Raw genomic sequence first — 19,990 nt, forward strand, 5'->3', positions numbered from 1 at the left:
CTCAAAATTGTGGGCTATCATGCTGGTGGCTTTGGCTAAAGTGACTTAGAATCAGCTCTATTTTGCTGATTTCTCTGTAAATAACCTCCCTGTTTTTATCAGAATTCTGTTAAAGCAGAAAGCAGAAGCTGCTGGAAGTACAAAGGTGAYCTGCAGAGCAAGATTTGTCTAACAAGACTGCCATGGACTCCAGTGAGAGCAAAATTAACCAATGACTCCGACTCCTTTTTATTAAATGCCAGGGCTCATACCCCATACAGGGACCGTGCAAATGTAGCTGTTCCCTATTTTAAGGGCAAAAGCTATGCAAACTTCTAAGTTCTTTTGGGCAGGCGCTCAGAATACCTCAAAGACCACAAGGCATTCGTTAACTTTTCAGTAGGGGAGCTTGCAAAAACAAGTTTCAGATTGTCACAGCTGAATACTTTACCAGGAGGTTATATGACCAAGCATGTAAAACAGTTTCCCACTCACCYCCCACTGCTCCTCACTCCAAAACTTTTGCCTCACTTTCAAAGGCAAACAACCACTGCACTGTAACAGATCTGGATCTAAATGTCAAAATATTAAGTTTCCCATTCTGAGACTGTTTCTACTGACTATTTCAGATACAAAATTGTATTTTGGCCTGGAAGCTATGGAAYCTGCATACTCAGCTGGAATGGAAAACTGCTGCCTAATTCCCTGCCGTTCCTTCAAAAACCCTCATTCGCTCACATTTTGAATGAATGTGACATCTACTGTGTCATTCCCAATAGCTTTCCGATGCCAAGGGTATGGTGGTCTGAACATTTAAAGSAAGTAATTAGAGCTTTACAGTAACCAGTAGATCAACAAAACAAGATTCATTCTCAGTTAGTGAAAACTGCCAAGAATTCATGACTACTAGGGTCCATCTAACAAGATTAACTCATTTAAGCTTCCTGAAAAGTAAATACAACTAATGATGGTCCAGGAGACTGAGAATGACATGATAGTGAGGATATGAAAACAACCTGATGTAGCTTCTCATTAGAGTGGAAACTTAYCTGTTCTTGTGGATGAGCCTCCCCTGAATGAATGCACAGTTGCACTCAAAACTACTGCTTCTGATGCATCTACAGGGAGTCATCAGAAACAGCACAAGACAAGTAGGAGCACTGAAGAAGCCATGTTTATGCAATCGGTTGGTTGACTGATAYTTTGCTACCATCATTCCTCTGACCCACTCCTGCTGTAAATGAAGGCTGTTCTCCTTAAGTCAAGGATCAAGTGTGGTTCTCGATCAAGGTGCTAGCTTATAGACTGCTTGACCAAGATTCAGTTAATCCTTCAGCAGRTGTGGGGGGTATTGTTGTTTGGTTTTTTTACACTCAGCCACTATTCCCTTGTTTTATCCATTAAGCATTCRGGGTAAAATAAAGAACAGCCCTTGAAACAGAGGCTAAAATCTGGAAATTTCCCATGCCCATCCATCCAAAAAGGGCCTGAGCTTTAGGCTAGTGAGGATAAAAATCAGTATAGTACACTGAAAAAACCTGAATCAGGTCAACCAGCACCCCAAGATGACTAAAAGCCCTAAGACTCTATTAGCATTGCACTACACCTGATCCCACAAGTTTTCAGTAGAGATTAGCTTGCATCTCATCAGTTCTAGAGTGTAAACAGAGCCTGTTCCTTTCTGCACAGTTTGCTAGGGAACATGCCCAGAAACAGACTTGTTCTTGCTCTGGACAAGTACCCATGAATTTTTTCTGCACTGTGCAAGTTCACCAAGAGGAGGAGGAGTCYGGGCACTGCCTTCAGCACAAGTTTGATCCCAGTTCAATTCTCCCCAGCAGAGTATGCTCTGGARAAGTTTTAGAGATGGTAATGCAAAATGAACAAAAATGCTTCTGTCTATCCAACACTACGGCTCCTGGAAGGTAGGATTTCAGACCTCGTAACATACATGTTAACTTTATGCACCCCCTTTTCAGAGCATTAACTGTTCTAGACTCATTCTGAGCCATTTAATTTTCCCATAACACYGCATTACACCCAAAGCAAGGGCCTGTATGCCACTCAGTGAGGTATTCTGGCACCTCAGAATGCTGTACCAACGCCATGCAGATGCAGGTAGGCCCACGCAGCAGCCAGAAAGCCAYGTAGTTGTGCTAACAGGGCAATGATGAGCAGCGAAATGCTTAAGCTCAGACTCAGTATTATATAAACAGGTCTCAAAAGCTTCAGAGTGGTTGTGGATCACCTCCACTGCAGAGCGTGCACAATAAAGCTTATAGCCATCTGTGACTAGCCAAGAGACAGGTGCAACTTTATTAGCTCTAGTCCCTCAGCTCCCTCACCGTTTACCTGTTAGTGTAGTATGATTGCAAAACATTTATATCTACCAGCCTGATTCTGACAGCCTTTGAAGCATGGATTCATTACAGCCTGATTGCTGACATTTTCAGGTTTGAAAATACAAGGAAGTATTTATAATTTCWCCTTCTGCAAGTAGGTAAAATTTTTCACAGTACAGATACCAAAGAGCAGAAGTTTTCAGTTACCTGTCTCTAAGTCAAGACCACCAGTCTCATGAGTCAGGGATGTTGTTCACACAGTTTCTGCTTTATGAGTTTCTCTTCACCCCCTCCCATTCAAAAAAAAATAGAATAAACAAATAAACAAAAAAATTACCTAAAGCTCTGGAATACTGAATTCCTCCTTCTTTACAAMAGGATGCAGTAACTTCAGTGAACAGGTCCATACTGCCGTATCAAAATTGTTTTCGTGAAACACACTAATAAACTTGGGAAAAATATCCAGCTCATTTTAATACTCATTTCTCTCACCATCCAGTTATAAAGACAAGAGTAACAAAATCTTGCTCCTGGCAGATTGAACAGACTAAATATATTCTTGTAACAGTGTTTTCAAGAAAGAAAAAAATTAGTGTCTGCAGTGAACTACTTCATATATAGAGTATCCTACTGACATCTCGGCTATAAAATGGAACAAGCATTTAACTCCCATAGGAAAGCATGTGTCCTTCCTTTACAAAGGAAAAGGAGAAACAAAACTCTAAAGCCAAGACTGACTCACCTACCTGAAGTAGCCAATGATGAAAATAGCCACTGCCAGCGAAGTGAAGGAAATGGAGTATCCCACAGTATACATTAAATAGAGGCGATCAAAAAATTCCTTCTGGGAAAGAAAACAGGCCTATTTCCACAAGTGCTGCATCATAAGTCACATGGTCTTTACAAAAAGAAATTTCTTTAAAAAGCAAGAAGCTCTTAAGCTACATTTTATTTGGCAGATTATACATCTGCTTTAACTCCCTTTATAGTAGGCTTACACACAATATGATGTCTGTTCTTTATCTAAACCCCGCAGCTTTATCGGTACCTGAGAAAATTCAATACCTTTCTTGAGCTGACTTCTGGCTGTAAGAAATTAAGGCATTCAGAATAATTGGCCCACGTTTTGTTTAAACTCTGCACAAAATCCCATGTTCCATTGAGACTACACTGTCTGAAAGCCACTCCTGAAAGGAATAAAAAAAAGAAAAAAAAAATCCAGGAACTTCGTTAGTACAGTTAGGTCCTTAACTCTGCTTATGAAGTACAGAATTACAGGAACCGTACCTTTGTGATTGAAATCATATACGTAAGGAGGGCATGGAACAGCTAATATTTTTCCCACAGATCCTCTTGGCCAACAGATGAGGCCGTCCCATTCTGGAAAGCAGCTTCCTTCTGACAAAAGGGCAGAAACAGACAATAACAGTGTGTAAGACACAAACCTTCCTGATACATCTAATTTTACCATGCACTTATGCTAAGTTCAAACTTGTTATCTAAGAACCAAATACTTCAGCTTTGGACCACCCAGATAATTAAGTGATGTATCTGACACACTAGGAAAAGGCTGAGAGAGCTGTGATCATTTATCCTCAAGAGAAGGCTCAGGGCATGGGATGGGGAATCTTATCATTGTGCATAAATACCTGATAGGGGAGTAAAAAAGACAGAGCCAGATTTTTTTGTGGTATTCAGTGAAAGCAGAAGCAGCAATGCGCACAAACTGAAATACAAAAGTTCCGTTTAAATATCAGAAATTTTTACTGTGAAGGTGACAAACACTGGAACAGGTTACCAGACAGGTTGTGGAGAGGCTCAAAACCCAACTAGACACAGCCCTGAGCAACCTGCTCCAGGTGACCCTGCTTTGAGCAGGGAGGTTGAACTAGAGGCTCAGCTCTTCAAAGCCCCTTCTAACATCAGTGATTCCATGACTCCCAGCTGGTGTCATCAGCATACCATTTGTCAAGATTGTGCTATACAKGGGAGTGCTAACAAAGGAAATGCTGCAGAGCAAGCGAACTGCCAGTTTTCTGCAGGCCTCTACTTCTCATGCAACTAATCTGTGCATTCAACTTCACTATGCTTCCTTCTTTTAATTGGTTTCCCGGCGAGTGTGACATCATCCAGATTTGACTTCTCCTACCACAGAATTGTTTTTCCTCTGCCTTATAAAGACACCTTTATCTCCTGCTCTCCTTAATCTATTTAGATATTCTCATTAAGTCAAAYAGGCATCTTTAATTTGATCTGAAGAGAAAAAAAAATACATTCATTTGTATGATTTTTTTTCCTTAGGTAGTCAATACTGAGCCATCCATCGCAGAAAAATGAAACATTTGACCCTGAATACCCAAGTTCTCTAAAAATTGAAAGAGACGAGCTTCATATTCTTATCAGATAATCACACTGTTCTCTGAACAYAGGTCAGAGGACTTTTCTGAGTGGATAAAGGAAGTTATTTTATGAATGAAATACGAGTGTAATCAGAAGTTAGTGCAGTATTCTTGTGTTTTCGATGTAATAGAGAAAAAAATCTGCTGGAACTACTTGTACTTCATGTCCTACAGACAGTCACTACAAAAAAAAAAAAAACAAAAACAAGCAAGCAAGTCTTAGAAATATCTATGTACAAAAAAGGAAGAGCTGGAGGGATAGTTACCAATGCAAGTTTGAGGAAACAACTGTCCTGAAAATAATGTCTGCAAATGTATACTACTTCAAAAGAAAATATCACTAACCAGGATAGCACTTAAGCAGTTATTTTTTTCCTAAGAAAGGACTTGGAGGAACATATTCTTGATCCAGGCCAGTGCTTTTAAGTGAAATTCTAGTTCGTTATCTCTGTTGTGCTGTCRTTTGTCAAACAAGTTTACACACTGCTATGCTCATGCATAAATAGTTTGATTTTCTTAAATCATTTTTACCTGTAACTCCCTCARCAGGCAGGGTTTTCAATAAGTAGTTCATTTAACACAGTTGTTTCATACATGAGCTGATTAAATTAATTATTTGGCACAACCAAAAAAGTCAAGTGACCTTCTGTGCATGACAAATTGGCTAATGATTTGCTAATCTCCTCTAAATTAACACCATTAATTGTTYTGGCGCATGGGAAACACTGGGAGAGGAAAAAAGATTAATAGCTTTTCCTTTTTTTTTTTTTTTTCATTCACAGAAAATAAGAGTGGAACAGGAATATAGCTGTCTTCCTGGTCATTCATCCTTCAGAAAAAAGGGAAAAAATAAAAGTTCTCAAATACTCCTAGTGTTACTAGTGATGTCTCTCTGGCTGACATGAGTAGTATGATTCACTGCAGATTTACTGTGGTTAGTATTTACTTTTTTAGCATACATATTGTTACCTCTGGCAATAACGTTTTCTTAATTAACTGAAACCATATCAATATCACTATCAAATATATCACATATCAAATCATATCACTGCATGCAAGTGGGGTTATACGCTGTAAGACACTGGGTTTGTACAAAACACTGACACGCAACTTTCTTGCCAGTACAAGACTGTAGAACAACATGGGCAAGAAAATCATTCCTTCAGTCCGTATTTTGGCTGGTGAAATCAACACCATTATAATAAGGTAATCTGAGTGACGGGGGGAGAGAGAGGAAAAAACAAAAAAAAAAAGAAAAAAAGGAAAGAAACTTGGTAACTTAATTCCTACATAAACCAAGAAAACTCTGGGAAGACTGGAGAACTTGTGAAACGAAGTCATCAAACAACTGACAAAGAAAGGAAATAACACTATATAACTGTTGTCATACCACATAACWACCCTCAGCAATTATTTGACATTTTGAATAATGGAAAACTTAGTCAAATAATCAGTCTCCTCATCCCTTCAGCAAAGGGTACAAACATCTGAGAACCACCTTTAAATTAAGGTGTTCAAAAAGCATTAGTGTCTAACAGCAGGAGCAGTGAGAACAGTTTGGGCTGTGCTGCCAATCTCTCAGAGATTCCTCACACCATCTACAAGAATATCTCAGCTGCATGTGTCTTAGCTGCTAATGTGGCACCTGACACGGGCCCACCATGGGCCATCCTGGGCTGTAAACTGGTGACTTGAGTAGCTACTGTACGAACAACTAAGCCAAGATGGAAACCTAAAAAGGCAGAATAGTGTTAACCACAGAAGGCAAGAAATACTTGAGTGGACCTGCCCTACTTGTCAGAGAGTGGGAGAAAACTCTACTTCTTTCCACTTCCTGTATGTTACAATTCTAGAGTATTCATAACTAGCTAAATTGCATCCTTTTGGACAGCTGTAGCCAAGGAAAAGTGAATTTTTAAGAACATTTCCAGGGACGTTGTGGGTTTCTTTTTCTACTTCACACACAGACTAAAAACTCTCAAGATTTAAGTGCACACCCTTATAAAAAAAAGCCAAAGAACTTCAGGCCTTCTACAGCTGCATGGAGAACAGACRTATGACAGCAAGGACACGCCTCTGGTGTACCAAAGAATTCAAGCAATAACCACACCACTAAACTAAAGAGATTGCATAGTTTGAACACAGAAGCACAGGCTGAAGAACTCTCTCTTTAAGGTATGAGAAGAAATAAACATTCTTATTTGCATTCATGCACATGAAATAAAGTCCCTAAGCAAGTGCTGAATATAAAAAGCTAGAGTTTTTCATTGTCARTTCCTTTACTCTTTGTGTTAGCTGATACATTTGAAGGATTTGATATCTTAAAATTCTTAGAGGAAAAAATAAGAATTAGGAAAATCACTTAATTTGGCACCTTACCTCCCTCCTGCAGCTGGGCAGTAATATTCAGTTCACACTGAACTTTGGCTTCCAAGAGAAGATAAATCTGCTCCTCCATGGTAATAATGTCATCAGAATCAACCTGATGAAGGGGAAAGCCCACAGAAAACAGTTATGACTTGATTACAGTCTTAAGATATTTGTAATAAGACTTTCCCCAAAAGGATGGGATTTAAATTCAAGAAAAAAGAAAAAACAGGTGTTATTAGAACATACAATTAACTTTTTTTCTTTTCTGAAGAATAAAAATGCAAGTGACAAGGTCAGCCAGCACAGGAAAAGAAAAGGGTTTACACTCAACTCTTCTCCTGACCATTCTGACTTCACACAGACAGGTTGCTGGTTCTCTGTAYAGCTTCTCCTAACGCAGTGACTTTGAGCAGTGGCAAACTCTTCCTAGACCCCCCTCTGCTCACTGGGAATGCTCTTACGGTAACAGAAACACGGCTCAGACCAAGCTCCTTTTCCATACCTTGGGCAGCGGTCCGTGTGGCCTCTCACAGCTGCCTGGCTGCTCGTTCCTCCCCTGTGTGGCATCTCAGCCTCTGCTCTCTTGCTTTTACCTGGTAGACCCCGCAGTCTCTACAGATTATGCTCAACTTCAGCATAGCAAAACAGTATCTCCTCCTTCTGGGTAACTGGACCAATCTGGAGTGCTTTGAATGCATACAGTATACAGCTGAACAACTCAAACTGTCCATTGCATAAAGATGAGATACAGGAAGAGCTTTGGGCAGTTTTATTTCAACAGGATAACCTCAAAGGAAAATACATCCAGTTCAGCACTGCAAAGAAGTCATTCCAATATAAAAATATTACAGAAACAATTAAGGAAAGAAAAAAAAGCAACTGATGCTGGGAAATAAAACAATCAAAAAAGTGATCAGAGAAAAGTGACTCCAACAAGCATAACCCTATGGAGTTTCTCTGAAAATTGATAGTGGAGTGTCCATTTTATCCAGTTAATCCCTAATAATTACCTAGACGAACACATAGGCAAGCAAAGTGGATTACTTTTTGCATGTAGTACCATAGGGAGCTTAAGAACATTCTGTCCTTTGCTGAGAAAATCAGTGGCTAGGTTCCAAGAAAGGGCACATGTTGGAAATCTCTTACAGTTGCACAGCAATGCCATCTCTAAGCAGTACTGGAGATTGCCTCTATTGTTAGAGGACAGGATACATGAATAAAGTTGTGAAAAGTAAGTCAAAACATGGCTTTATCCCACAGCAAATTCTCCCAAACACCTGAAAATGACTCAACACATAAGAATCAAGCCCTCTAAAGCCACAAGATCTAAAATATTGTTGTCATCTAGCAGGGACAACTTGTTATATATGGGGAAAAAAAACCTCTGAAATTATGCTACTACCTCAGGTCTCTAATGACTCTGGTTTCAAGAAACCAGTTCCATGAACCAAGAACTAATGAATTCTCATCTCCTGCTGCATCATGTTGTTAGTTCACCTAATGATTCTGTTCAGCTTATTAGTGATCTGGATGATGGGCAACCTCACCAAGCTTACTGACGATACAAAACGGGAAGGAGTGGCTGATGCACCAGATGGCAATGTGTTGCCATTCAGAGGGACCTCAACAGGCTGGAGAAATGGAAAGAGAGAAACCTCATGAAGTTCAAAGGGAAATAAGAAGTTCATTCTATGACTTTAGCATCTCAACAACGCAAGTGTCACCTTCTCCTATACAGCTGAGCATCTCTTCCAAAGTTTGCAAACTGACAGAGTGCTGTCCAAAGGGGGAAGCAGGGGAGAATAGCAGGCTCTCCTCTCCTTACTCCAGCTCCTTGTTGTCACAAAATCCACACAAGCTTCATGCAGAAATCGCCCTGCCAAACTACAATTTGGCTGACAGATTCAAAAGGTATTAGAGGAGATGGACACACAAGGTAACAGCTACTTAAGGAAGCAAAAATTTATAAAACCTCTGCAGTAGGCCACTATCTAATGTTCTATCATCCTGAATTATATCATCATCTTATATGATCGATAGCACTGATGAAGGTTCCCCACATTTACGGTGTTCTTCTCAACAGCAAGATGAGCCAGATTGTTAGCATAACTTCACTGGCTTTTGTCACAATCACGATTTCCAGTAGAAGGTAACTTTAGAAATGTATACAGAAGAATCAAATTTTATCTTACCACTGCAAAGACATACCAGGCACAGCTTTTACTTCTTAAGAGAAGACTAGCTGACTGACTAAGAGATAAGTTGCTCAGCAACCATATCATCATAAGAACAAAGCATTTTATGGGTCAGTTCTATTTTAAGCCTCCACAACTCCACCTTAAAGGTATTTCATTCATCTGCAACAACTGTTCAGTTGTCATTCACAGATCAATCTTAATCACAACTGTAAACGCATGCTAACAAGGAAGTGTCATATGTAACTGCTTCTCCCACGCAAAGCAGACATCCCTTCAGCTGAAGGGCTGCATGAGTACTCCTGGCCTGTTTTAGTAAGGAAGAATACATGGAGTCAAGGAGAGGAAGCCACATGAAAAGAAAGGAAGCTAAGACAAACATAGGGCTTCATTTATTCAGAACAGCATTGTTTGCCTCACTCCATTATGGTATTTGCAGCCATTTCCTTTAAGCACACTTACTTAATAATCTATTACAGACAGAAAAAAAGGTGTCTAACAGTCTGTACTGCAATAAGCCAGAAGCCAAGCTTATCTTTTCTTAGGATCAGGTAAGAATTCGGAGTACTAGTCAGTTCAGGTACCAGATTCATAAACATAGGAAAAGGCAGCAGACACTTCCAAATTTCTTTAAGGTGGTGGACAGAGAAGGGATGAGCAATGGGCAGGCGAAGTCTTGGCTTCTGTGTCTCTCAGCACTGGTCATATCTGCCAAGTCAGCATTGGTATTATATTATCAGCTTGCTGCTGAGCTTTACCAGGAGCAAAGATTTATAGAGAATTTAGAGTTTATTTTTGTTTTTCCCTCTTAGGGAGCAATATATTGCCTGTTAAGAGTTAGCAACAAAGACTTCTGCAGAATAAGGCTCACTAATCACACACCACCTCTGTTTATTAAGAACAAAAAAGCCCCCACACACCCTTAAAAGCTCCATGCTGCCTTCTCAAAGAGGATTTTAACCTTAAAAACACTAGGGAAGGATATGGTAGCTCTTAAGCAGGATTTGCTTTTCATTTATTGAGTTTCACCTACTGGCTTCAGCACAGATATCAAGTTACGGATGCTAAGTAATATGACAAAGGCAATACTTACACAAGCATCTGATTACCAATGTGGAAGACAAGCAAGCACTCTGGTTAAGGCTATCACACAAAAGCATCTGATCACCAATGTGGAAGACGAGCAAGCACTCTGGTCAAGGCTATCACACAAAGGGAAAGCAACTCAGTATCCACTGTATTTTCTTGGTGGCTGCAAAAAATGGTTTAGCTCAGCACTGAACAGATAGCTTTGGGACAGAAGAGCTACATAGGACTTTTTCTACATAGCCAGCGAACAAGTGAAGAACATACATACATTGCCTCCAAAACGCATGTTCTGTGACCAGCGAAATCTGTTTTTACCATGAAATGAGTATAACACACATGCAGAACTAGAAGCATATTTCTCTTCAGCAAGACAAATTTTAGTTCTATTACCTTATCGTATTTAAGTTCCTAGGTCCCTTTTACCTGCAGAATGTTACTTTAACAAGCTTCCCCTGTTTTTTTTTAGCATGTCATTTGTATGCATTAATACATGGTAACACTGTCTAGGGAAAGTCTTTTACAGCTGAGTTGCATGGTGTCTTAAGATCAAGACTCAGCACTGACCTCTACCACACACTTTGAACATCCTCAACACATCTCTTTATATCTTGAAATAGCAAGCCTTTTACTGGGAGCTGTTGCTGATGCCAGCAAAATAAATGCTCTTCAGTCACTCCCACCCACCTCATCTATGAGCTGGTCAAACCTTTGCATTGTTCATTTTGTATATAGGAAAAAAAAAAAACGTCCCTGGGGACATGTGACTGCTCACTGCTTAGCAGAACAGTGTCTTACTCTGACTTGAATCTCTGGAGATGGGTCTAAATTGGGATAGCAGCATCACCATCATTCCTGGAGTATACTTTTCAAAAGCAAACAGTGACTGAAAGAGATGCTGTTTTCTTAAGCACAGGGCTTCAAGTCTGATACGTGATCCGAYCACTATGTTTTAACAAGCCACTAACCATCAGACAACCTGCAGTAACTGTCTGCAGCCAGCAACAAGCATGAGGTGAAAACACAGTAATTTAAACGTCAATGAATTAGACCCAGACTAGTGCATTCCACCTCACATTCACCTCAGGCTAGGAGTCATAGTGACAGTAGTCAGCACATCCCTGTTGAGGTATGGTTGGTATTCATTAAACTGTAGTTATCTAGAAAGTATCTTCTCGAGCAAACAGTCAAGGCCAGCAAAGTAGAAGCACAATTGGTAAGACAGATCCTCCCCAGAGCAGAAAACTCTTTTCTGACCCAAAAGCATATTGAAAACTAATTTTACACCAGAAAAATCAATATAAAAATAGATACTACCTTTGCACATCCCCAATCTGAAGGGGGCAGAAAGAAAGCAACTTTTCCTTGTAGAATCATGCGATTAAAAAAAAAAATCATTGGAAGATCAAATTAACAGTTTTCACCTTGTGTGCCAGGCGATCCAAGGCAGAATGCAGTAACTAGTCTGTTTTGCTCATGGACTAAAATGAGCACTGCACATCCATCACACTTCAAACATATTCCCCCATTTCCAGCCCCTACATTCAAAAAAGTCCAAAACTCATTAGGTGGGCTGGAATCCTGCATAACCTTGTACAAGGTACTTCTCACTAACCCATCACTAATGCACTAGCGTCCTCTAGCTTTTGTGCTTTTACACTCAGAAGAGGTCTGGAGGATACTACCCTGATAGTTAGACTAGCCTCCCTCTTTTCAAAAAACTGCACAACCAACAACAGAATGCATCCCTCATCTTGCCTTTGCTATGCTGTTCGTTTTTTCCAGGAGGCACCATTTATCATCTCTGCTAAAACTGAGAGCGTGTTTTACACTTTGGAGCAAACAGGTGCTTCCTGATGCCAATTCCAAAAGGTTCCTAGATTTCCAAAAAGGTGCCTGACCCTTTCCAGCTTTGAAGGCTGTTTTGTTCTRTGCTTGTACCATAGTCCAGCCCGTTCTTCAAAGAGGCAGGCTTAATCCTGACTTGAATGAAGAATAGCACTGCAGAAACCCTGCTAGTGGTAGGGCTATCAAGCAGTAAGTAAATCCACRTGCTGCCCCACAAGTATAAAGGGCTTCTTGGGGTCAGGCACAGGGAGTGCTCATGGCACCTGGGGACTGACCCCGAGAGCCAGTGCCCAGTAGAGGCAAGCTTGGAGAGCCAGAGACTAGGCAAGCAAGGGAGACTCATCTGTCCTACCTTATTTTGCACCTTAAGTCTATATGAGAAAGTCACTTCACAGCAAAGTTAGTGAGAGCAGAGCTGGATTTTTAAGTTTCAGAACAAGTCCTAAGCACCTGCCCTGAAAAAAAAAAAAAACACTCAATTTCGCCGACTCTCCGTAATCATTGCAAATTTCCCCTACATCAGGGCAAAGCAAGCCGAGCGTGGAGAACAAGCAGCACAGCACAGACGAGGAGGGTAGCCCCCAGGAGGGGCCGCCAGGCTCCCCCCAGCGCCGCAGCACAGGCTCGCAGAAGTCAAGCAAGTCTTTAAAGCTTTCTTAAAGGGCACTCCGGGCTGAGAGCAGGCAGACCGCCCCACCCACGTTTTACTTCAKCGCAGAAACCACCGCCGGCTCCAGGCGCACGTCGAACTTACACTACACGGAAAAAAAGCCCGCCCGAGGGCAACGGTCCGTCCCCGTGCCGCCATACGCGCGCCGGTCGGGGCAACCGCCGCGGCGGATCCCCTCAGGCGGCTCCCCGCACGCTGCCCGCCCTCTCGCCAGCCGCTCCTACCTGCGCCGCGGACAGCAGGCACCCGATCAGCGCCAGGCAGCCCAGCAGGCGCGGCCCCCGCTCGGCCATGCTGGCCGCTCTCTCCGCCGCAGCCCGCCCGCAACTTCGTCGCCCGCCGAGGCGCGCGGGCAGCACCAACCGCCAMCAACCGCCAACTGCCAACCGCCAGCCCGCGTCGCGCGCGCGCGCATGCGCGCTGCCCCCGCGCGCCCGTCCTGACCGTTAACGGGCTAACGGTCGCCCTAACGGCCGCCTCCCCCGGTCTCACCGGTGGTGCCAAGAGCTCGGCAGGAAGCAGACCTGAAGAAAAAATAGAAGCCGCCAACAATTCTTTTAAAATGAAATTTTATTAAAATACTGAAAGGAAACAAAAGTCTTCACTGAATGTTTTCCACGTGGTGGAAATACATTGCTCTTTTCTGGCTTTTTTCAGATCTTGTTGCAGGTGTTGTTTTTACATTTAAATCAACTTCAGGCACAGATGTAGCTTTTTTGAAAACTTGAGTTTGGGAAACCTGTGTGAATCATGCTAAGATACATCATCTACACACARCAAAGTGCCTAACAGAAGGTGAAACATAGTCCCTGACTCAAAAAGCTTGACTGTTCTCCTCTCTGACGGGAGTAGGCCCTGGTGCTGAGCAAGTGTAACTCAGTCTCTGATTTTAATTATGCTATTGCCAATTCATACTCAAGTTTTCTTCACTGTCCTCCTTGCTCTCTGGAGCAGCAAATATTTACAGTAATACCCATGTGAATCCCAACCATTGTGCCTAAATGCTTATTCAGGGAAAGGATTATTAAATCTCAAGTAAAAGAACCCAGAACCAAACAATAAAGAGTCAGGGAAGGAGAGCAGTAACAAAAGAACCACCAACTCATTGTGCTTGTGAATAAGGATCTCATGAAAAACTGAGACATCCAAGACGAAGAAATGAAACCAAATGGCACTTTCCAACCATAATCTAGAAACCTTTGTGCAAGCATCTAGTAGGAATGGTATTACAAATACATCATAGGCAAAAGTGTGGCAAAGCTGCTAAATCACAGCATTATTTGAAAAGACTCAGGGGAAACATTTGTCTGTAAAGAGTCAGTACATTGGATTTCTACCCTGTGTTTTGATTGCTAATGCTCTAATAAAAACATTTGGAGTTCTTGGTCTAGTATTTGAAGGACTTTAATTTTATCAACTAATTAGATAAAGGAGGACATAGTAAGGAAGTATTTCACCATCTATTTTGTTTCTGTAAGCAGGAAAAGGAGAAGACATCACTCTTAAGTATAGTAGTTAAGTCAATTAAATCCAATTATTCATGGGATCAGCTCACACTGCACTTACTCAGACTCTCTCGTCAATGCCACTCACTTGGGCTGCAGTGAAAAATCATTGCAAGTATCTAACCGTAATTCCATTTCTGAGCATTGTACATAATAAAAGTGAAAACAGCGCAAAGGGAGAACTGCAGACAGCACATGAGCTTTCACTGCAGAAGAGGCTCCGTTGCACCAGCAGRGCCGCGAACACCACACCGGGCCCTCTGTGCCAGGGCTTGGGGTGTCCCCTTGCCTTGCCTGCCTTCAGCCCGAGGCAGGCAGGAATCCAGTCTCCTAATTCAGACACGTCTCCATGTGTAGCGCTAACTCACTCATAGTCATCTGAGTTGCAAGGCATTGGTGGCTTCCAGTTACTGCTGGTGTCCAGGACTGGTTGGGCTCTCACTTTGGAACCTGAAAAAAGTGCAACACAAGAGGGAGATTTTAAAGATAAACTCAAGAATTTCTGCCCCTTCTTCACACTCTTAACCTCTGTGGCTACCTGTAGAGCTGTTCRACAAGGACATGGATGCTTTCAGAGTTTCCAAACTGAAACAAAAGGTAGAAAACATTTGCCATAATCTTTTGTCCCCTGTTTCTGACCATCTAGTGGGCTGTAGATTTCTTGGGCCCCAGATCTGTGATCTGTCAGATAGATCCCGTTCCTTTTTTTTCCTTAACTGACTCATGTCTGTTTTTTATGGACAATAGGACTTCCCATTTATCATTTTCAGTGACAAGTAAGTGAATGTTGTCATCAGAGAGTGTGACTTCCTGATGCCATAGCAAATCCTTTTAGTCCGCATGATCTGACTTGTATTAATACAAACATTMATTCAATTACACATCAAAGAACTTGGGCATTGTGGGGGGGATTTAGAAACAATGTGTATCCTTAACTTAATTTTTATTCTTTTACAAAACATGCTGATAAGCCTTTCTTCCAAACAGAGCTGATAAATGCCCTATATAATTATTTCAGAATAAACTAGAAGCTGGCTACTGTCTTTGGCATTATAAGCCGATTACAGTCAGTTTTCTTCATAAAGACATCACAACCCTGCAGTAAGATTGTTWTTGTATCTAAGTTAACACAGTACTTAATCTTAATAAGTAAGTACTTAATTACCATTAAGAGAAATCGCCATGAGAAGTCCCAAAGATGCAATCCCGCAATACGTACTTTGGCATTATTGCCATTCTTTTAATGGGAAGTAGACTGACTGTTGGAAATTCTACTGAAAGACTGAGGTGCCTGTAAGTAAGTCCCTAGCGGTGAAATCCCCCTTACCAGGAGTCACCTGCAGAATGAAGATGGCAGGTCCTGCCCAGAAGTTTTGGGTTCTCCTGTGCAGATTTTCTTTGAGCTCTGGGATGCGGGCTTGTCTTTGAGCCCCTGCACCTCGCAGCGGCTAGGCCCGCAGAGGGGCTTTGGCCTCATGGGTTCCCATGTGGCACACACTCCCCAGCTGGTTTAGCCCCTCAGGCTCCATGCAAACCCAGCCACAGGAGGAAGCAGCGACAAGGAGGATACTGTGGCATGACCCACCTGTGAAACTAGAAGTTCACACGAGTAGTAGCTGTCTCAGTATCTGTCATGAAATTTTTCCTCCATGGGGGAAGCAACCACATTCTGAATCTGCTTCTGCTTGGTGTGAAGGTGAGTAGGTGCGTGCTCCTGCAGCCTTGTGGGAAGAGTTGGTTTCCAGCAGCTGTAGCACGTCTTTGTGGATCTAGCTCCGACAAGTTTTTATCGGGAGGAACAGACCGCCCATAAGATACAAAGCAGTGTACACTCTCCTCCTCTCTGCTCCTTTAAAGAGATGGTTCATCACAATTAGAGCAAATTTCTCCTCACACACATTGTTCAGTTTCATATTTTATGCAACCAAGCCTATTTCTAAAAATGCAAATATGCAAATTATCCTTTCTTTTTGATTTAGCAAAGAGTTGCAGGGACTACTAGCTTAAAAATGTCACTTATGAAAATCTCTTCAGGTTCGGTGCACCTGCAAAAGCAAGTTTATTTGTGTATGCAAGTGTAAAGAGGAGGCTTATACTGAGACAAGACAGACAGCCAAAYTGTATGTTGGATCTGCATTCATAAAATAGCAAAATGATCTTGCCACTGTCAGTTTTGCATCATGTGGGAAATGGTTTCCAAACTCTTACTGTGATAGTACTCTCAGCTGAAGGAATTCCTCCACCAGCACCAAGACAAAATAGATGAGGCGAAAGATTACAGCTGGGTGCCTCAGTTGTGATGTTCCTATAATTCACTGACATTAATTTTAGGCTGTTTCCTTCTCATCCTGCATCTTGTATTCTTATTTACAGCTGCTTGTACCCATGCAGAATGAGTGAAAAAAAGCTGCTATCGGGCAGACTGACAATGTCATGCCTCCATTCAGCATTGCTGTTAATTTGCAGTGGGAGGGCAATAATCTCTAGCCTGTTTTGCCCTGCATTGCTGCAGGCAGCCCCTCATATGCAGATACCCTTCTCTCCTCTTGAGACCCAAATTCATCTGTTTGTTCTACACATTACTTGAGATTGCCTCTGTCTTTCCATGGGGAAATATAATTATCCTAACTAATCATAACAGGTTTTTTGGTCTGGACATTATAAGTCGCTGCTTTCTAACCATTTTTATGTGTCCATTCCACAGCATTTCTCTTCCTTTAGGTTTTGTTACCATTCTCTTCAGGTCCATCTCTTGCAGTAACTCTTTAGACAATTCATTTTTAACAGAGTATCTGTTATACTTCACAGAATTTTAACATAGTTCTTGAATATAATGAAGTCAGCAGAAGGCTGAGCCAGAACTCGTTTTCCAAAACCAAAATTGTCTGATCAAGAATGATTTTTTTTTTTAAGGAAAAAAAGTGAACAGCAGAGTAAAGTAATGAACACTGATACTGCATGGAATGATCTATCTCCAATTCTAACTGGGCCACCTTTGAGGAACCTGACTTTGTTTAGATCTGTCATGAAAGGATAGCCCATGCAGTGAAAGCTGTGTAAAGTGGTACTTTACTGCAAGGTAAATTTTCTCCCTCCGTGGATTCAGATAGATCTGCTGGCTTCAATGATGAAAATCTTGTTTTTTGCTATTTCTTACCTCCTGTAGCCCAAGGATGACCAGGGGAGCTGGAATCTGTTGTATCTATCTTTCATATTGCCAAAAGAATGACTGAGTCCAGTCTGTTTCACTGAGGCAGCAGGGATGTGGAGATTTACCTGAAAACTTCCTATGAAGATGACAGGATGCTCATTCTTGCACATTGAGGCCAAATGGGTAGAGTTAAGTCACAAGATRTGCCACTGAGGAACACCTTTGCAGTGGAAGAGATTTCTTAAATACTTGGTAAGTTGGCTAGATTTAGATCAAAGACAGAAAAGATGAGCAAAATAAAAACTACCATTATGCCACTACATACATCTGTGGTGCTCCCACATATTGGCTACTGTGTTAAGCTTGGTTGTCCTTTTAGAAAATGTTACAGCAGAACTAGAAAAAAATACAGGTTGGAAAATAGCAGGAGGAGAGGTATGGAGTGGCTTCCAGGTGAACAAGAATTAAACTCTGCAGCTCCCAAGGAGACAGGCTAGAACTACCTTGAATGGTACCAAAAATAAAAAAAAATAGGAATTCTTCTCTTTTCACCCAGTACAGAAACAGTAGCCCAGTGAAACTGTAAAACAGCAAGTTAAAAACAAGCAGAAGGAAGCTTCTCCTGTGTAACCATTACAGTGGAATTCACTGTGGACACAGAAAATGCAAAAGGTCTCAAAAAGAGTATAGACCAGTTCACAAAAAATAGATCTACTGGTAACTGCTAAACTCAGTTGTCCAGCTCATGAAGGTCTTCAATAATTGACAGCTTGGGAGACTAGCTAGGGGAAGGATCGTTGCCTACATGCTCTGTATATAATACACATATCCTCTTTTCCTAAACATCTGCAGCTAAATGGTACCAGAAACATTACTAGCCGAGGTGCATCAGCAGCGTGACTCAGTACGCTAGTTCTATTGGTCTGAATTAGCTACACACTAAACAGATTATCAACTGGCACAAGTCACTGTATGTCTGTTGCTATTTTTATCGGTATCAGTGGGTGTAAGGCAGTACAACTGCCCATGCTCACTTGACAGTGCTCTTGACAGTGAACTAAAACTAGTGAGATTCAGTTCTAGCTACTCCAGCCATGACAGCTGTATAGGGGTAGAAAGCAAGATGGAAAGTTGAAGAGAAGCTATAAAACATTTCAGTAATATCAGATTTGATTGAATATAGTAGAAGAGTTGATTGGTTGAATAACAGGGGTTATCTTAATGTAATTACTTGAAGTTAGGGTGTGGAGTCTGAAACTGCAGGGAGATGACAACCTTGGTAATGTTTTCCTGCACTGCCTTGCCAAAAAACAAGACTGATGTGTACACACTGCACGCATGTGTGTGTCTGCACATGTCTGCCTCTCCTTCCTACTCTCCACTCCCACTCTCCAACAACATTTGAGCCAGTTGGCCAATTTCAAGCAATTTTAACAAACAAATATCAAATTTCCATGAGTTTCATGAAAACAGGCACTAAGGCAGAGGGGATAAACCCTATTAGTAACAATTATAAGTGCCTTATCCAAAGAAAAGGTACAAAGCTCAAAAGAGAAGAGGCTTGAGAGAAACCCTATAAATGTAGCAGTTGTAGGAAAAGTTCTAATCAGAGCTCATAGATACATTGTGAGCACAAATCTGTAAAACAAAAACAAAACCAGGCTTCTTTAGTTTGTTGAGGATTGTTTGACACAAGCAGATTATATGGATTAATTATATAATTTCCATGTCCTGGTAACTGAACAGTTTATAAAATGAAAGCAGTTACTCAACTATGTCAGATAGCTGTTTGATAGTATTACGTTTTAGCTTAGTCAGTTTTCTGAATTAACAAAACCATACACAGTCTCCTTAGATAATTACCCCAGTATATTATCTTAAAGCATGCAGTTTGCTTGCTGAGGCTTGATCTAAGAGCTCTGCAAATGTATTCAGCAGCAAAAGGGATTCTTAGTAAATAAATGTCTGCATAAAGCTTGGAAAGGACAAGAAAGAAGGTCGTATAGCCAAAATCTTTTTCTTTCCTCCCTTAACTTTGAAATCCTATTTCTGGAACACACTTCACCTGAGCTTGAATGATATAAACTAGAGTTCATTCCTTCCTATTTGCCCATGCAGCATTTGGAACCATATCTTGCATGGTGCTGAGTGCCTTTTTCTTCTTTTATGCTGGTAGGAATTGAAAGCACTGTTCARTTCAGGGAATGGAACTCACATGATGTGCACCAGTATTTTTAAGCTTTCTTTAAATAAAAAAAAAATAAATGTCACGAACACGCTAACCATTTCAAGCGAATATGTATGTTTTTATATAGACTAACAGATGGGATCGAGATTATTGGTTTCCCTTAGACTGATTACTTAGCTACATTTACAGCAGGGCTGGAATCCTGTGATTCACATATACTGATTCTCTGCAGATRTGCACAAAAAATAACTGATTTT

At 41.2% G+C, this 19,990-nt stretch overlaps 2 protein-coding genes across 2 annotated transcripts in view; both read right to left on the reverse strand.

Moving 5' to 3' along the window:
* The window catches only part of PTH2R (parathyroid hormone 2 receptor), a 30,759-nt gene extending 17,577 nt beyond the window's left edge, over nucleotides 1–13,182 (reverse strand). The window contains exons 1-5 of the mRNA XM_085299546.1: nucleotides 13,114–13,182; nucleotides 7,100–7,202; nucleotides 3,609–3,719; nucleotides 3,387–3,508; nucleotides 3,068–3,165 (exon numbers count right to left, since the gene is read on the reverse strand). Coding sequence (XP_085155672.1) covers nucleotides 3,068–3,165; nucleotides 3,387–3,508; nucleotides 3,609–3,719; nucleotides 7,100–7,202; nucleotides 13,114–13,182 — 503 coding nt within the window. The remainder of the gene's footprint in view (nucleotides 1–3,067; nucleotides 3,166–3,386; nucleotides 3,509–3,608; nucleotides 3,720–7,099; nucleotides 7,203–13,113) is intronic.
* Nucleotides 13,183–13,441: 259 nt separating this feature from the next.
* The window catches only part of LOC146598920 (uncharacterized), an 88,455-nt gene continuing 81,906 nt past the window's right edge, over nucleotides 13,442–19,990 (reverse strand). The window contains exons 9-11 of the mRNA XM_085299547.1: nucleotides 17,552–17,806; nucleotides 15,980–16,243; nucleotides 13,442–14,844 (exon numbers count right to left, since the gene is read on the reverse strand). The gene's annotated coding sequence lies outside the window, so the exon portion shown is untranslated. The remainder of the gene's footprint in view (nucleotides 14,845–15,979; nucleotides 16,244–17,551; nucleotides 17,807–19,990) is intronic.

The sequence above is a fragment of the Rhea americana genome, unplaced genomic scaffold (assembly GCF_003343005.1).
Source record: "Rhea americana isolate MKP2758 unplaced genomic scaffold, rheAme1 scaffold_15, whole genome shotgun sequence".
NCBI classification, from domain to species: Eukaryota; Metazoa; Chordata; class Aves; order Rheiformes; family Rheidae; genus Rhea; species Rhea americana.